Here is a 14,699-nt window from a genome sequence, read left to right on the forward strand (position 1 = left end):
TGTTCCCATAATATTGCCATTTGTAGTTTTTCCTCATTTGTGTCTATGACTCTTTTATATACCCAGCCTGGGTTTCCCAGTCTTTTATGCAAAAGTCAAGTATATGGGGTTATAAAATATAATTAATAAATAAACTTAAAGGGTGTCTGGATTATCATTGAGCTCTGACCACAGTTTGCCCCAAGCCATGCTACTGAATGTCCTGATAGGATGGGAAAATAACTGTTTTGCAACAGTTCATAGAGTCTTTTCAAATCATCGTGTCATCTGCTCCTCATAGCAACCTGAGAAGTCAGTGGTCAGTATCTTTACCATACCTGCTTTATAGATGGGAAGCTCAGAGCAAATATGTAATTGGACCATGGACCTAGGACCGTAGGTCTTCATTTTCTCCTTTGAACCTAGGTCCTCAGGCCAAATGGAGAGCTTTTCCTTCTGTAGCATAGGGCTCCCTCGTGAGTTCCTGTTAGGAGGGGCCTGACCATACTCATCACAGCACCATCAGCATACTTTCTCCAACAGCTGCGTGTTGCTCCTCCTCCCCAGGATACCACCATGCCCTCACGATTACAAAATTAGTAGCATCCCTACCTCCCTAAAGAGAAAGACAGACCTAACAACTTTTTGGTAGAGAGAGAGCGTGAATCGACCTCCTTTACCAATCCTGTCTTCTCTCTGCCACCTGTTGCACTTTCCATATGAACTGGAGCCACTTCACTTAATTCTCAGTACTCCTCTCCTCTTCCATGCAGTGCTTTGCAGAAGGTTAGAGGTCTCTGTTAATTTTGTGTCGCCCCATAACTAAAGCTTTGATTTGGGAAAGTCAGCCCCTGATAGAAATATTGGCCTCAGCATCAGACAGATCTGTCTTCAGATTCTTCTCTGGATATGAAGCAATTGGAATCCTTGTGCACTGCTGGTGGGAATGTAAAATGGTAGCACTACTACGGAAAACAGTGTGATCGTTCCTCAAAAAATCAAAAATAGAATTTACCGTATGATCCAGCAATTTCATTTCTGGGCATACACTCAAATGCATTGAAAGAGAGTTTCAAAGAGATGTTTGTACACCTGTGTGCATAGCAACCCTATTCATAATAGCCAAAAGGTGGAAGCAAGCTGAGTTTCTATCCATGTATGAATATGTATAGTATTCAGCCTTCGAAAGGGAGGAAATTCTGGCCATGCTGCAACATGGGTGAACCGTGAAGACATTATGCCAAGTGAAACAAGCCATCACAAAATGATAAATACTGGATGATTTCCCTTACATTAGGTACCTAGAGTAGTCAAATTCATAGGGATAGAAAACAGAATGGTGGTTGTCAAGGCTGAGGGAAAGGGGAAATAGAAAGTTGTTTAATGGGTGCAGAGTTTCAGTTTTGCAAGATGAAAAGAGTTCTAGAGACTGACAGTGGTGATGGTTGCCCAACACCATCCGCATCCTCAACAGCACTGGCTTGTACACATACCAGTGGCTAAGATGGTAAATTTTATGGTATGCTTATTTTACCACGATTTTAGAAATCAGGAAACGAATTCCTCTCTGGCAGAGTTTAGCTGTGCAATCTGTCATAAATTATTTAACTCTCAGAGCCTCAGTTTTCTCATCTGCATCTCACTGGGTTACTGAGAAAATGGAATCTGACAGGGTATCTCAAGTGGGTAGAGCGTAAGCACAGAGCAAATAACCCACAGTGTTACCCTCCTTTTCCTCTTTCTGGGTTGTCTCTTGAGACCCCTTTGACCTTGGGTTCTGGGAGCACTAAAGGGCTGCCTGGCTGTGAGCCACCACTATGTAGCTCACCTACCGCATAAAGAGAAGCTGTGCAAAGTCAGCACATATTGAAATGTTTGCGCTCATGAAAGTGAAGTTTTTTGTTGTCGTTTTGGTCATTTGTCCTTTAGAGACAGTCTCTGTTACCCAGGTTGGAGTGTAGTGGCACAATCCTAGCTCATTGCAGCTTCGACCTCCTAGGCTCGAGCAATTCTCCTGCCTCAGTCTCTCAATTTGCTGGGACTACAGGCGAGTCCCACCATGCCTAGCTAACTTTTTAAATTTTTTGTAGAGACAGGATCTCACTCTGTTGGCCAGGCTGTTCTCAAGTGATCCTCCCACCCCAACCTCCCAAAGTGCTGGGATTACAGTTGCGAGTCACCATGCCTGGCCAGGAAGGTGAAGTTGAAAGTTCGTATCAATCCCAAGAATTTGGAGAAGATGATAAAATCTACTGGAATTTACTTACAAAGTAAATTCTCATCTAAATCAAGGAATCTGTTTTAGTCTCATGCTCACATAAATAAACCTGCATTATGAAGTGATAATGAAAGTTTGTTCTCTGAAGCCTTATTTAACTCCTCCTGTGTACCAGGCACTGCTCTAGGAGGTGGAGATTCAGAAGCGAATGAAGCAGAGTCCAGTAGGCACAAAGTGCTGTGCTGATGCTTGAGACACCTTACTTACTCTGTCTGCCCCACAAATGAAGAGTTAGGGAGTTCTACCTGGGTGGGGTCGGGAACCCAGGTCTGCCATTTACTACAGTACTGCTCTCACCATACCAAGTGGCCTCTGCATCCTTCTACCAGAATGTGTGAAGCCTCTTGGCCGCAAAGCTAAGTAGTTTTCTTAAAGGAGTCTCACCTTGGCTGGTCAGGTGCTTACCTGTGTTCTCTTTCCTCCACCTCACAGTGGACTGCATGGACCCCACGTGTTCGGGCCGGGGCGTCTGCGTGAGAGGCGAATGCCACTGCTCTGTGGGATGGGGAGGAACCAACTGCGAGACCCCCAGAGCCACATGCTTAGACCAATGTTCAGGCCACGGAACCTTCCTCCCAGACACTGGGCTTTGCAGCTGTGATCCAAGCTGGACTGGACACGACTGTTCTATCGGTAAATGCACGGGGAGGAAGGGTGGGTGGAGGAGGAGTCGGGGTGAGGAAGAATGAGGGGTGGGGTGTGAGGGGTGGGTTGTGGGGGTTGGGGAGAAGCAGCATGGGCAGAGGGAGGGGATTTCTACTGTGACACGGTCACCATTCAGTCCTGATCAGGGACGTGACTTTTCTCAATCATGTAGCAATGCATTCCCCATGCCTCTGAGTGCTTTTGTTCTTTCTCCGAACTCTGGCCTCCAATACTTTTACTCTTAAGTAGAGATAGGATTCAAAAATTACATCCTTACATCATTTCTTCCTTAGCAGTGTCCTTGAGATTCAAAACTACCCCTCAACAATGGTACTTATAATTATAGATATGTGTCACCGAAATCTCATCTCCTGTTAAGACGTTATCCCTGGAGGCAAGGCCATAGGGAAAGTTTTCCTAGTTAAGCTCTGTAGGGGTGGGCTTCACAGGATGCATGTCCCTGCCATCAAACCCTTCGGTTTCACCTGTTTCTCAGAATGAAGTCCAAACTGAGTAGAGTGTTTAGGGTTCTTTGGGATCTGGCGCCGACCTGCCCTTCTAGCCAAACACTCTGTTAGTTGCTATGCTCCATGAGGGTAGCAAACATGTCTTACTCACCCTGCAGCCCCAGGACTCAGCATGGCCTTGCCCACAGCACCTACTCAGTAAATAGTGATGAATGAATGAATGAACGCATGATCGACTGTGCTCTCGATTGCGGCATTTGGTTCACCACAGGGTTTGTACATATAAAGTACAAAGGATAATTATATTGGCACCCCCCTCTGTTTGAAAACACTATGATTGATAGATCCTTTCCAAGTGAGGATTAAACAGGAGCATATGTGAGTCACCCAGCACGGTATTGGTGTATAACGGGTTACGTTCACATCGAATCTCTCATTGAATCTGTGCAAATCCCTATGAGAAAGGTGTCATTTATCCATGTTTTACCAATCTGCATAATACTTTAATCACTGAATACTTACTGTGCACCTACAATATACCAGACATTCTTCGAATTAGACAAGATGAAGAGACGATAGAGTCCCTGCCTTTGTAGAGTGTGCATTCTGGGAAAGGGGCGGGGGGGGGGGGGCGACAACAATGACAGAATGAAGATAAGTAAACTCGTAAAGGACCTAAGGCTCAGAAAAAATTTAAGTAATCCCGCCCAGGGATGAAAAGCTAACAAGCGATAGCCTCTCCAGCTAGGCTTTTTTATTCCAAATCATTTTCTTCAGCACTCGACGACGCTGTTTAAACAAAGTGAGGCTCAGATTAGCTCATTTTGATGTATATTAACAGTTCTGGTGGTGATCGAGAAAGATGGTTGAGACCTTTGGCAAAAAATGAGATCCATGCAGCATTCATGCCTTTGGAATACTTTGAATTACCTTTCCCTGTTGAATGGAGAATCGATGTTGACTACACAGTCTAAATTGGACTTTCATCCTTGTTTGCAAAGCTCATGTAAAGACATGATTGTAAGCACAGATGTGCGGGGTTTCAGGAATAATTCTTTTTATAAAGCTCTGTTTATAGCGATATAATAAATGGTCGTCTTAAAGCTACACTGGCTTGCATCGTTCATTATGTGGCCACAAAGCTAATTTATGATAGGCATATAACTGTGTCTTGCGCTGTTAATCCCTGATGAAACCCCACAGCCTCTGAGGAGGTAGGTATAACTTTGGATGAGATTACTGAGTATTCTTTACTTAGGCCTATAAATGGAAACAACAGAACTATTAAAAGGGACTTTGAATAGAATTATGAGCTCCCCCCTCCTTAGTCCTGGCGACACCATTCCCCATAACTGCTATCAAACGTGTATGTGTCCTCATGTGCAAAGGCAAGAGAGAACCATGTGATGAGGAAAGTCCCTGAGACAGACTTTCTTCAGACAGACTTGGGTTCAAATCTTGGCTCTACTACTTACTAATTATAATTTTGGGCAAGTTACTTCACCCTTTGAAGCTATAAAATGGAAATAATGATAGTGCCTACCTTCTGGAGTCATAGTGAGAATTATTTAAGAAAATGAAAAAGTCTCAGACCACAGTGCAATCAAATTAGAACTCAGAATTCAGAAACTAACTCAGAACCGCACAACTTCATGGAAACTGAACAACTGTCTCTTGAATGTAGACTGGATAAACAATGAAATGAAAATAAAGATGTTCTTAGAAACCAACGAGAATGAAAATACACAACGTATCAGAATCTCTAGGACACATTTAAAGCAGTGTCTAGAGGAAAATTTATAGCAATAAATGCCCACATGAGAAGAAAGGAAAGATCTAAAATTGACACCCTATCATCAAAATTGAAAGAGCTAGAGGAGCAAGATAAAAAAAAAAAAAAACCCCAAACCTAGCAGAAGACAAGAAATAACTAAGATCAGAGCAGAACTGAAGGAGATAGAGACACAAAAAGCCCTTCAGGGCCGGGAGCGGTGGCTCAAGCCTGTAATCCCAGCACTTCGGGAGGCCGAGGCGGGTGGATGACGAGGTCAAGAGATTGAGACCATCCTGGTCAACATGGTGAAACCCCGTCTCTACTAAAAATACCAAAAAAAAAAAAATTAGCTGGGCATGGTGGCACATGCCTGTAATCCTAGCTACTCAGGAGGCTGAGGCAGAAGAATTGCCTGAACCCAGGAGGCGGAGGTTGCGGTGAGCCGAGATCGTGCCATTGCACTCCAGCCTGGGTAACAAGAGGGAAACTCGGTCTCAAAAAAAAAAAAAAAAAAAAAAAAAAAAGCCCTTCAAAAAATAAGTAAATCCAGGAGCTGATTTTTTGAAAAAATTAATAAAATAGGCCACTAGCCAGATTAATAAAAAAGAAAAAAGAGAATAATCAAATAGATGAAATAAAAAATGATAAAGGAGATATCACTACAGATTCCACAGAAATACAAACCACCATCAGAGATTACTACAAACAACTCTATACATAAACCAGTAAACCTGTAAGAAATTGATAAATTCCTGGACACTTGCATCCTCCCAAGCCTAAACCAGGAAGAAGTCGAAAACTTGAATAGACCAATAACAAGGTCTGAAGTTGAGGCAGCAATTAAGAGCCTGCCAACCAAAAAAAAGCCCAGGTCCAGATGGGTTCACAGCAGAATTCTACCAGACATACAAAGAGGAGCTGGTACTACTTCTTGTGAAACTATTTGAGACAATCCAAAAAGAGAGAATCCTTCCCAAATCATTTTATGAGACCAACATCATCCTGATACCAAAACCTGGCAGAGACTCAACAAGAAAAGAAAACTTCAGGCCAATATCCATGATGAACATCGATGTAAAAATCTTCAATAAAATACTGGCAAGCTGATTGCAACAGCACATCAAAAAGCTTATCCATCGTGAATAAGTAGGCTTCATCCCGGGGATGCAAGGCTGGTTGAACATATGCAGGTCTATAAATGTAATTCACGGCATAAACAGAATCAAAGACAAAAACCATGTGATTATCTCAATAGATGCAGAGAAGGCCTTTGACAAAATTCAGCAGCGCTTTATGCTAAAAACTCTCAATAAACTAGCTATCGACAGAGCGTATCTCAAAATAATAAAAGCTGTTTACGACAAACCCACAGCCAACATCATACTGAATGGGCAAAAACTGGAAGCATTCCCTTTGAAATCTGGCACTAGACAAGGATGCCCTCTCTCACCACTCTTATTCAATATGGTACTGGAAGTTCTAGCCAGAGCAATCAGGTGAGAAAAAGAAATAAAGGGTATTCAAATAGGAAAGGAGGAAGTCAAATTGTCTCTATTTGCAGACGACATGATTGTGTATTTAAAAGACCCCATCATCTCAGCCCAAAATCTCCTTAAACTGATAAGCAACTTCAGCAAAGTCTCAGGATACAAAATCAATGTGCAAAAATCACAAGCATTCCTATACACCAATAACGGAGAGCCAAAGCATGAACAGACTCCCATTTGCAACTGCTGCAAGAAGAATAAAATACCTAGGAATACAACTAACAAAGGAGGTAAAGGACCTCTTCAAGGAGAACAACAAACCAACTGCTCAAGGAAATCAGAGAAAAAACAAACAGATGGAAAAACATTCCATGTTCATGGTTAGGAAGAATCAATATTGTGAAAATGGCCATACTGCCCGAAGTAATTTATAGATTCAACTCTATCCCCATCAAGCTACCAATGACCTTCTTCACAGAACTGAAGAAAAAAAAAACACCTTAAACTTCATATGGAACCAAAAGAGAGGCCACATAGCCAAGTCAATTCTAAGCAAAAAGAACAAAGCTGGAGGCATCACACTGCCTGACTTCAGACTATACCACAGGCTTACAGTAATCAAAACGGCATGGTACTGGTACCAAAACAGAGATATAGACCAACGGAATAGAACAGAGGCCTCGGAGGCGATGCCACACATCTACAACCATCTGATCTTTGACAAACCTGACAAAAGCAATGGGGAAAGGATTCCCTGTTTAATAAATGGTGTTGGGAAAACTGGCTAGCCATGTACAGAAAGCAGAAACTGGACCCCTTCCTGACACCTTACACTCAAATTAACTCCAGATGGATTAAAGACTTAAACATCAACCTAACACCAGAAAAACCCTAGAAGAAAATCTAGGCAAAACCATTCAGGACATAGGCGTAGGCAAGGACTTCATGACCAGAACACCAAAAGCATTGGCAGCAAAAGCCAAAATAGACAAATGGGATCTAATTAAACTCCAGAGTCTTCTGCACATTAAAAGAAACAATCATTAGAGTGAATCGGCGACCAACAGAATGGGAAAAAATTTTTGCAATCTACCCATGTGACAAAGGGCTAATATCCAGAATCTACAAAGAACTAAAACAGATTTACAAGAAAAAAAACAAACAAACCCATTCAAAAGCGGGCAAAGGATATGAACAGACACTTTACAAAAGAAGACAAAAATGAGGCTAACAAACATATGAAAAAATGCTCATCATCCCTGGTCATTAGAGAAATGCAAATCAAAACTACATTGAGATATCATCTCATGCCTGTTAGAATGGTGATCATTAAAAAAATCTGGAGACAACAGATGCTGGAGAGGATGTGGAGAAATAGGAACTCTTTTACACTGTCGGTGGGAGTGTAAATTAGTTCAACCATTGTGGAAGACAGTGTGGCGATTCCTCAAGGACCTGGAAATAGAAATTCCATTTGACTCAGCAATCCCATTACTGGGTATATATCCAAAGGATTATACATCGTTCTGTTATAAGGACACATGCACACGTATATTCATTGTGGTACTGTTTACAATAGCCAAGACTTGGAACCAACCCAAATGCCCATCAGTGATAGACTGGATAGGGAAAATGTGGTACATATACACCATGGAATATTATGCAGCCATCAAAAACGATGAGTTCGTGTCCTTTGTAGGGACATGGATGAACCTGGAAACCATCATTCTCAGCAAACTGACACAAGAACAGAAAATCAAACACTGCATGTTCTCACTCATAGGCGGATGTTGAACAGTGAGAACACGTGGACACAGGGAGGGGAGCATCACACACTGAGGTCTGTGTTGGGGGTCTAGGGGAGGGACAGCGGGGGGTGGGAAGTTGGGAAGGGATATCATGGGGAGAAATGCCAGATACAGGTGATGGGGAGGAAGGCAGCAAACCACATTGCCATGTATGTACCTATGCAACAATCCTGCATGTTCTTTACATGCACCGCAGAACCTAAATGCAATATATATATATATATATATATTTTTTTAAAGGAAAATGAAAATGATTTGGCCCATTATATGAGCTCAGTACCTGTTAGCTATTGTTATGATGATCATTAAAACACTCATTGGCGGAGCAATTGATATTAACAAAGACATTTGATGGTAAGACGCAAGATGAAATCCCTTTCAGAAATACAGATTCTAATTTTTTCTGTAACCTGTCACTGACTAGAAGGGCGTCTTGATTGCCACAAGGCCAGGGGTTTAAAAGGCAGCTTTAAAACCGTTGTAACAGTAAAAACAACTGGTGTTTGTTGAGTATCCTGTAGCATACAATGATGTCTCACATAGAAACACACCCTGCACAACAGCGGCCCTGTGAGGTTGGGATGACAGGTATGATATTGCCCCGGTTCCTGTGCTGAAGCTAGCGTAGTGGCTGTGACTTGCAGGAGCCGTGCTGTTGACGGAGGAAGCTGGGAGTCAAGGCCTGGCCCCGCGCTGGGGCAGCCTTCTTCCATCACTGCCCACAGGCCGCATTCCTCCTCAGCTGTCACTTAGCCTCTGGAAGCCGGTTTGAAGGAGAACGAGAGCACTTTAACTGTTCTCTCTCCTCAGCCCCTGCTGTATAGGGACTGCTGGCCTGGGTTCCACCCTGCTTCTGCCACATGCTCACTGTGTGACCTTGGCAAGAAACTTCACTTTCCTTGACTTCAGTTTCCTTATCTGAAAGATGGAGATAGTCATAGTACCTACCTCAGCAGGTTATGTAATCACTAAAGTACGTTATTTTTGTATGCACGTAGGACAGTGCCTGTCATCGAAGAAACACTTAATGTCTCTACCGCCTCCCTTCCAAGGGGACTTTCACGGAGTGGTAGCTGTTTTGAAACTCTTGAGTTTTTGCAGTGAAGCTAAGCAAGGAAGGCCTTGTTGCCTGGATCCACTACAGAGCCAAGAAACTATGTTTGGGGAGTTAGCTACGGGGCAGCAGAACAGGCACTGGGCTTTTTGGGGAAAGTGTTGCTCCCCACTCATTGAGCAGCATGTGGCTTAACCCTCTAACCCTTAGTTTTCCCTTAGGTAAAATTACTTCATGGAATTATTGTGAGGATAGGTGAGGAAATATGGGCAAAATGGTTTTCACAGTGTCTGGCACAGCTCACACCCTGGACAAGCTGTAGCACTAGTCATCTTGCCTGTGCTACTTGCTGCCTGGCATGGCCAGGCTGGCACAGACACTGCCCAGTCCCTCCCATCAGGAGCTGCAGGCCAAAAGGCAAATCCCAAGTAATCCTCGCATTGGTTCTGGGTTCTTGGGTTGGCAGAGATGGTCCCCTGCTGTCTGCTGCCTCCTAGGAAGGAACACTGTCTATTCCCTGAGACATGTGTCTTGCTGTTTGGCACCAAGAACAGGATTTAATGAAAGCAGTTTAAATCAACATGCCCTGCACTCAACAACCAGCCCTGTATTGAAATGTGAGCTGACAAGTGCCCCAGCACTTTGGTTAGGTTTGTGGAAACAGTGAAGTCAGATTTTATACAAGTGTTTACTCAGTTCCCTGGCTTCCTGGCAACTTGGCTTCCAGTCTCATCTCAGAAATTCCTCTTTCAATCCAGCTTCATGCATGTGGTCTTCCTTCCTGACAAACCACACGAGATAACTGTTGGAACAGATTCTTATGGCCCAGAAGAGCATAGGACATAGGCACCAGGGGGACTTCACTTCCTGAGTCATTTGGGAGGATGATACTGATCAGGGTGGTAGTGACGGTGGGGGAGGTGGCTACTGCTGTTGCTGTTAAACAGATAGAGAAGAGTTGGAGAGGGGGAATGACTGACCCGGAGTGAGTCAGCTTTCCAGTGGCAGTTGAATTAAATCCAGGCCCTTCGTTCCCAAGTCCTCAGCTCTTGCCTCATGCCCACTTTCTATCCAAAGAGATGTTCGTGTCATCAGTCTTATCTTTCTTTCTGACAAGCCACAGGATAGAGTAACAAAGAGCCATCCATTTGTTAGTGTTTAGCATGTACCAGGCACTGAAATAAGTCCTTTATAACCTTATCTGAGTTAAGGTTCCTAAGAACCCTGGGAAGGAAGCATTACCATTTCCAGATGAGGAAACTGAAGCTCAGAAAGATTAAATTACATGCCGGCGTCATTTTTTTCCCAACCCTCACCCAATTAATAAGTGGCAGAGTCCAGATTCAAACCAGATCTTAATCCAAGGTCTCTCCTGAACACTATGTTATACTGAGCAATGTATTCTGATCAATCTCTCTTTCTCTTTCTCTCTAACCAAGCTGTGAACTCTGTGAGGTCGGGGCCTATCAATATCCCTAGCATAGGGCAAACATGCATTAGGTTCTCGGTGATTATTCCGTGAATGACTTAACCAGTGAATAGTCAAAGGAGGAAGAAGAGCCCACTGGGAACAGAGGGAAGGGAGTGGCTGCAGCTGAAAGCTCTGTCCAGGAAGATGCCGGCACACTAGCCAACAGCGAACCTAACCCCTTCTCTCAGGACTCCACCTCCTCCCTGGCTCCTCACAAACCCCTTCCCTCCCACTCCCCACACATTGTGCTGGGCTAACACCAAACAGATCTCTTCACTCCTTCTGTGTCACTTCCCAGACCTAGATCATGTTAGTTTCATGTGCAGTGCCAGCCCGCCAGAAGCCCCTCTTGGATAAAAGCTGGCGTCATTTCACCTCCTTGAAGCCATCTTTCCCAGGGAGCAGGCCTGCTGGGCTGGATGCCTCGTCACCTTTTGCATACAGTGGGTACACTCAGTATCACGGCTGTGCGGAACAACTCACATCTCCCCTTCCAAACGCTTTAGTTGGCCTTTCACCCACTTGGCTCGGAGCTGTCTCAGAACAGGGAAAGAAAGAATTTAATCTCTTTGAGATGGTCCTTAGAATTGGAAAGGCTCACCTTTCTCTCAGAGCTTAATGGATTCTAAAGATTTCGTGTTCCATGTCATTTTCCATGGTACCCTTGCAAAGGCCATTCCTTAAGCTCATCATTTGCCCCTGTTGGTTCTCCTTCAGGTCTTCCTTCCCCACCCTCACCTCCATAGCCCCTCTCCTCAGCCTTATAAATTCATTGCTCATTTTCACTGTTCTGTGAGCTCTCTCCAGTCTTGTCTCCCATAAATGACGTTTATTTGAGAGAGCCCTCTCACTATATTTTATTCCTCAGGGTTGCTGGCTCACGGACGCAGTACATGGCAGACTCTGCCTGTAAAATGCTCATGCTGTGGGTTTATGATTCTTATCATTTGATTGCAATTGAGTTTCATGGAATAACAGGTGGAGATGTTTTAGAGATTCGGTGGAATAGGTTTGGAGGTAACATGTGCAGTCAGCAAGAATTGCATGAACTTTGGAGTAGGACCAGGCTAGATTTTCAAGACTCAGCTTAAGCATAGATAATGGCTAATGATACCTGCCTTGCAGGATTATTTTCCAGATTAGATTTAACAGGTATACTTAAATTGCCTAGCGTGGTAGCTGCATTCAGTAAGCAGTCAATAAATGAAGTATTTGTATGTATTTTTAGAATGCATGATTAGATTTTAAACATCCAAACAGTCCTTAGACTCTAACAAATTTAATTCTTAGGACAGTTTATAGAGTGAAGGTTTGGACCCAAAAGACCTGGATCTGAATCTGTGTAACCTTCAACAGCTCTCTTTCTCTCTCAGAGGCTCAGTTTCCTTGCAGTTTCCGAGTCTCTCTACCATCCCCATTCCCCAGCCCCCAACACTGGTCATTGACTCTAGATGAAGAGTCATTATCTAGGTTATCTAGATCATTACCTAGATGAAGAGTCTAGATATGAAGAGTTCGATAAAAGCTGACACATTTGTTCCCAAAAAACTAGGTCAGTGGCACACAGCACGAGGTAGTTAGTGTTAGCCGCCTCTCAGCATCACGAGCTTCCTGAGGTCCGTTCCAGAGAAGAGCACAACCTCCTCAGAGAGAGCACCCCACAACAGCCCCAGACCTGCTCCCACCCTGACACATTCACTGAACCTTTCTGGCCTCTCCATTGTGCTGGGGCACTCACTGTTTTAGGCACCAAAGATCAGACAGCCCCTGTCTGGTCAGGAAGCGAGACACCTAATTATGCAGCATGAGCAGAGCTCTGATTGATGTATGTACAGTAGGGTTTGGAGCACAACGGCAGGAGCAGTGCACTTGGCCAGTAACGAGATGGGAGAGGAACCAGAGAAGGTCCTCACCAAGTGGAGACTTGTGAGCCAGACCCGGAAAGGGGACTGAAGGGAGGCCCCCTGGTGGCCAAGGAGGAGAGGGCGGTGCAGGCCAAGCATGCGTGGCCAGCTGGACAGTTGGGCCTCAGTCTGGCTGGAGCGTAGGAACTGCAGGGGTGAGTGGCAGGTAGGAAGGCCAGAAGGTAGTAGGCAGGATCCAACTCTTGGAGCCTACTGAATATCTTGCCAAAAATCTTGGCTTAAAATAATTGTCAGTGTGCAATCCCGGCACTTTGGGAGGCCGAGGCGGGCGGATAACCTGAGGTCAGGAGTTTGAGACCAGCCTGACCAACATGGAGAAATCGCTACCAAAAATACAAAATGCAAATAGCCAGATGCGGTGGCACATGCCTGTAATCCCAGCTACTCAGGAGGCTGAGGCAGGAGAATCGCTTGAACCCGGGAGGTAGAGGTTACAGTGAGCCAGGATTGCGCCATTGTACTGCAGCCTGGAAGAGTGAAACCCCATCTCAAAATAAAATAAAATAATTGTCAATGAAGCAATGGTTTCCCTTTCAGACTCCACATCTGGTCTCTTTATTTGGCTCTCTCAACTCAATCTGGCCTAGATTCTACCTTAACATAGGGGAAATCTCTAGAATTCACACTCAGATCCTCTAAGCTTCCAAGTTATTCTCTATTAATCTCCCCTACCCAAAGGGAAAGCAAATCACAGAGCATAAATAATAACAATAATGACTAGATGGCTATGGCACTGAAAAACTCTGTTATCAAATTATGTCACAGTTGACAGCAAAATAAACTCAATGCTTTAACAAAAATAAGCTTAAAGTAGCAACCAGGTTAAAAAAAAATTAAAGCTTTAAACATAGCAGTTGCATTAGAGCTAAATTCAATTTTATTTATGAGGCAAAATATAATTACATTTAAATTTGAGGAAACATAATTTAATTCTTATTAATGACAGAAAGACTGAGTGAGATGCTTTAATGCCAGAGAAATTGTCTTATGTTCATGGATGGGAGAGAAAATTAGATTCAGCACTGAGCATTCTCCCCTGTTACAAGTCTCATTTGTGTAGCCGGAATTGTTCCTTCTCTGAGAAGCATTAGTTTCTCAGCCCAGAAAGCACAGCACTGACATCCAATTAAACATCAAAAGGAAACGATCAAGCCAGGCTATTTCTGTATAGGTATGTTATAGGAGGGGAAACTCAAGGTTAGAATTTCTCCGGAGGAGTAATATCCATTGAGACTTGACATTTCCTGTACCCCTTCCCAACAGCAAGTGATAGCCTAAAATCAAAGTTCAGAATAATAAATATCCAGGAGATTGACAGGGGCATAAAGAAGGAAGGGAATTGTCAGAGAGAGGCAGGGAAGAGCCTACCAGTTGTCTGGGAGGTAGTGTGGAGGTTTAGACACAATGAGACGGTCAGTACCTAACATTTAATCAAAGACTAGAAAATTGGGCCCAGACAAGCATGCTGCTAAATACTGCCAGAGTTTAAGGTTGATAAACCAAGAGCTGGCAGGTTTGTAATTTAGTAGAATTTCCCCTGACAGCCCTGGAACGTTTTCTATCAGAATTGGAGCTCGTCAGTATGCAAATATAAGCCCTCCTGAAATTGGGCTGCAGAATGAAGTTTCTATTTGGATGCCCAAGCCGATATCTTATACAAAATCTCCGGTTGTCTTCCTGAATCAAACTGCTGTTATTATAACTTGTAATTTTAAAAAAAATAACTCTTCTTGAATGGAAATGTTATATTTTACAGAGCTCCTTCATATATGTGCTTCATGATTTATTCAAACAGCAAATACATTAACCTC

At 43.6% G+C, this 14,699-nt stretch overlaps 1 protein-coding gene across 5 annotated transcripts in view; it reads left to right on the forward strand.

Annotated features, from left to right (window-relative positions):
- Nucleotides 1-14,699, forward strand: part of TENM4 (teneurin transmembrane protein 4) — a 3,045,593-nt gene that overhangs the window by 2,891,820 nt on the left and 139,074 nt on the right. For all 5 annotated transcript variants that reach the window (XM_074400388.1, XM_074400391.1, XM_074400392.1 and 2 more), the window contains one exon: nucleotides 2,690-2,890. In XM_074400388.1, coding sequence (XP_074256489.1) covers nucleotides 2,690-2,890 — 201 coding nt within the window. The remainder of the gene's footprint in view (nucleotides 1-2,689; nucleotides 2,891-14,699) is intronic.

The sequence above is a fragment of the Saimiri boliviensis genome, chromosome 6 (assembly GCF_048565385.1).
Source record: "Saimiri boliviensis isolate mSaiBol1 chromosome 6, mSaiBol1.pri, whole genome shotgun sequence".
NCBI classification, from domain to species: domain Eukaryota; kingdom Metazoa; phylum Chordata; class Mammalia; order Primates; family Cebidae; genus Saimiri; species Saimiri boliviensis.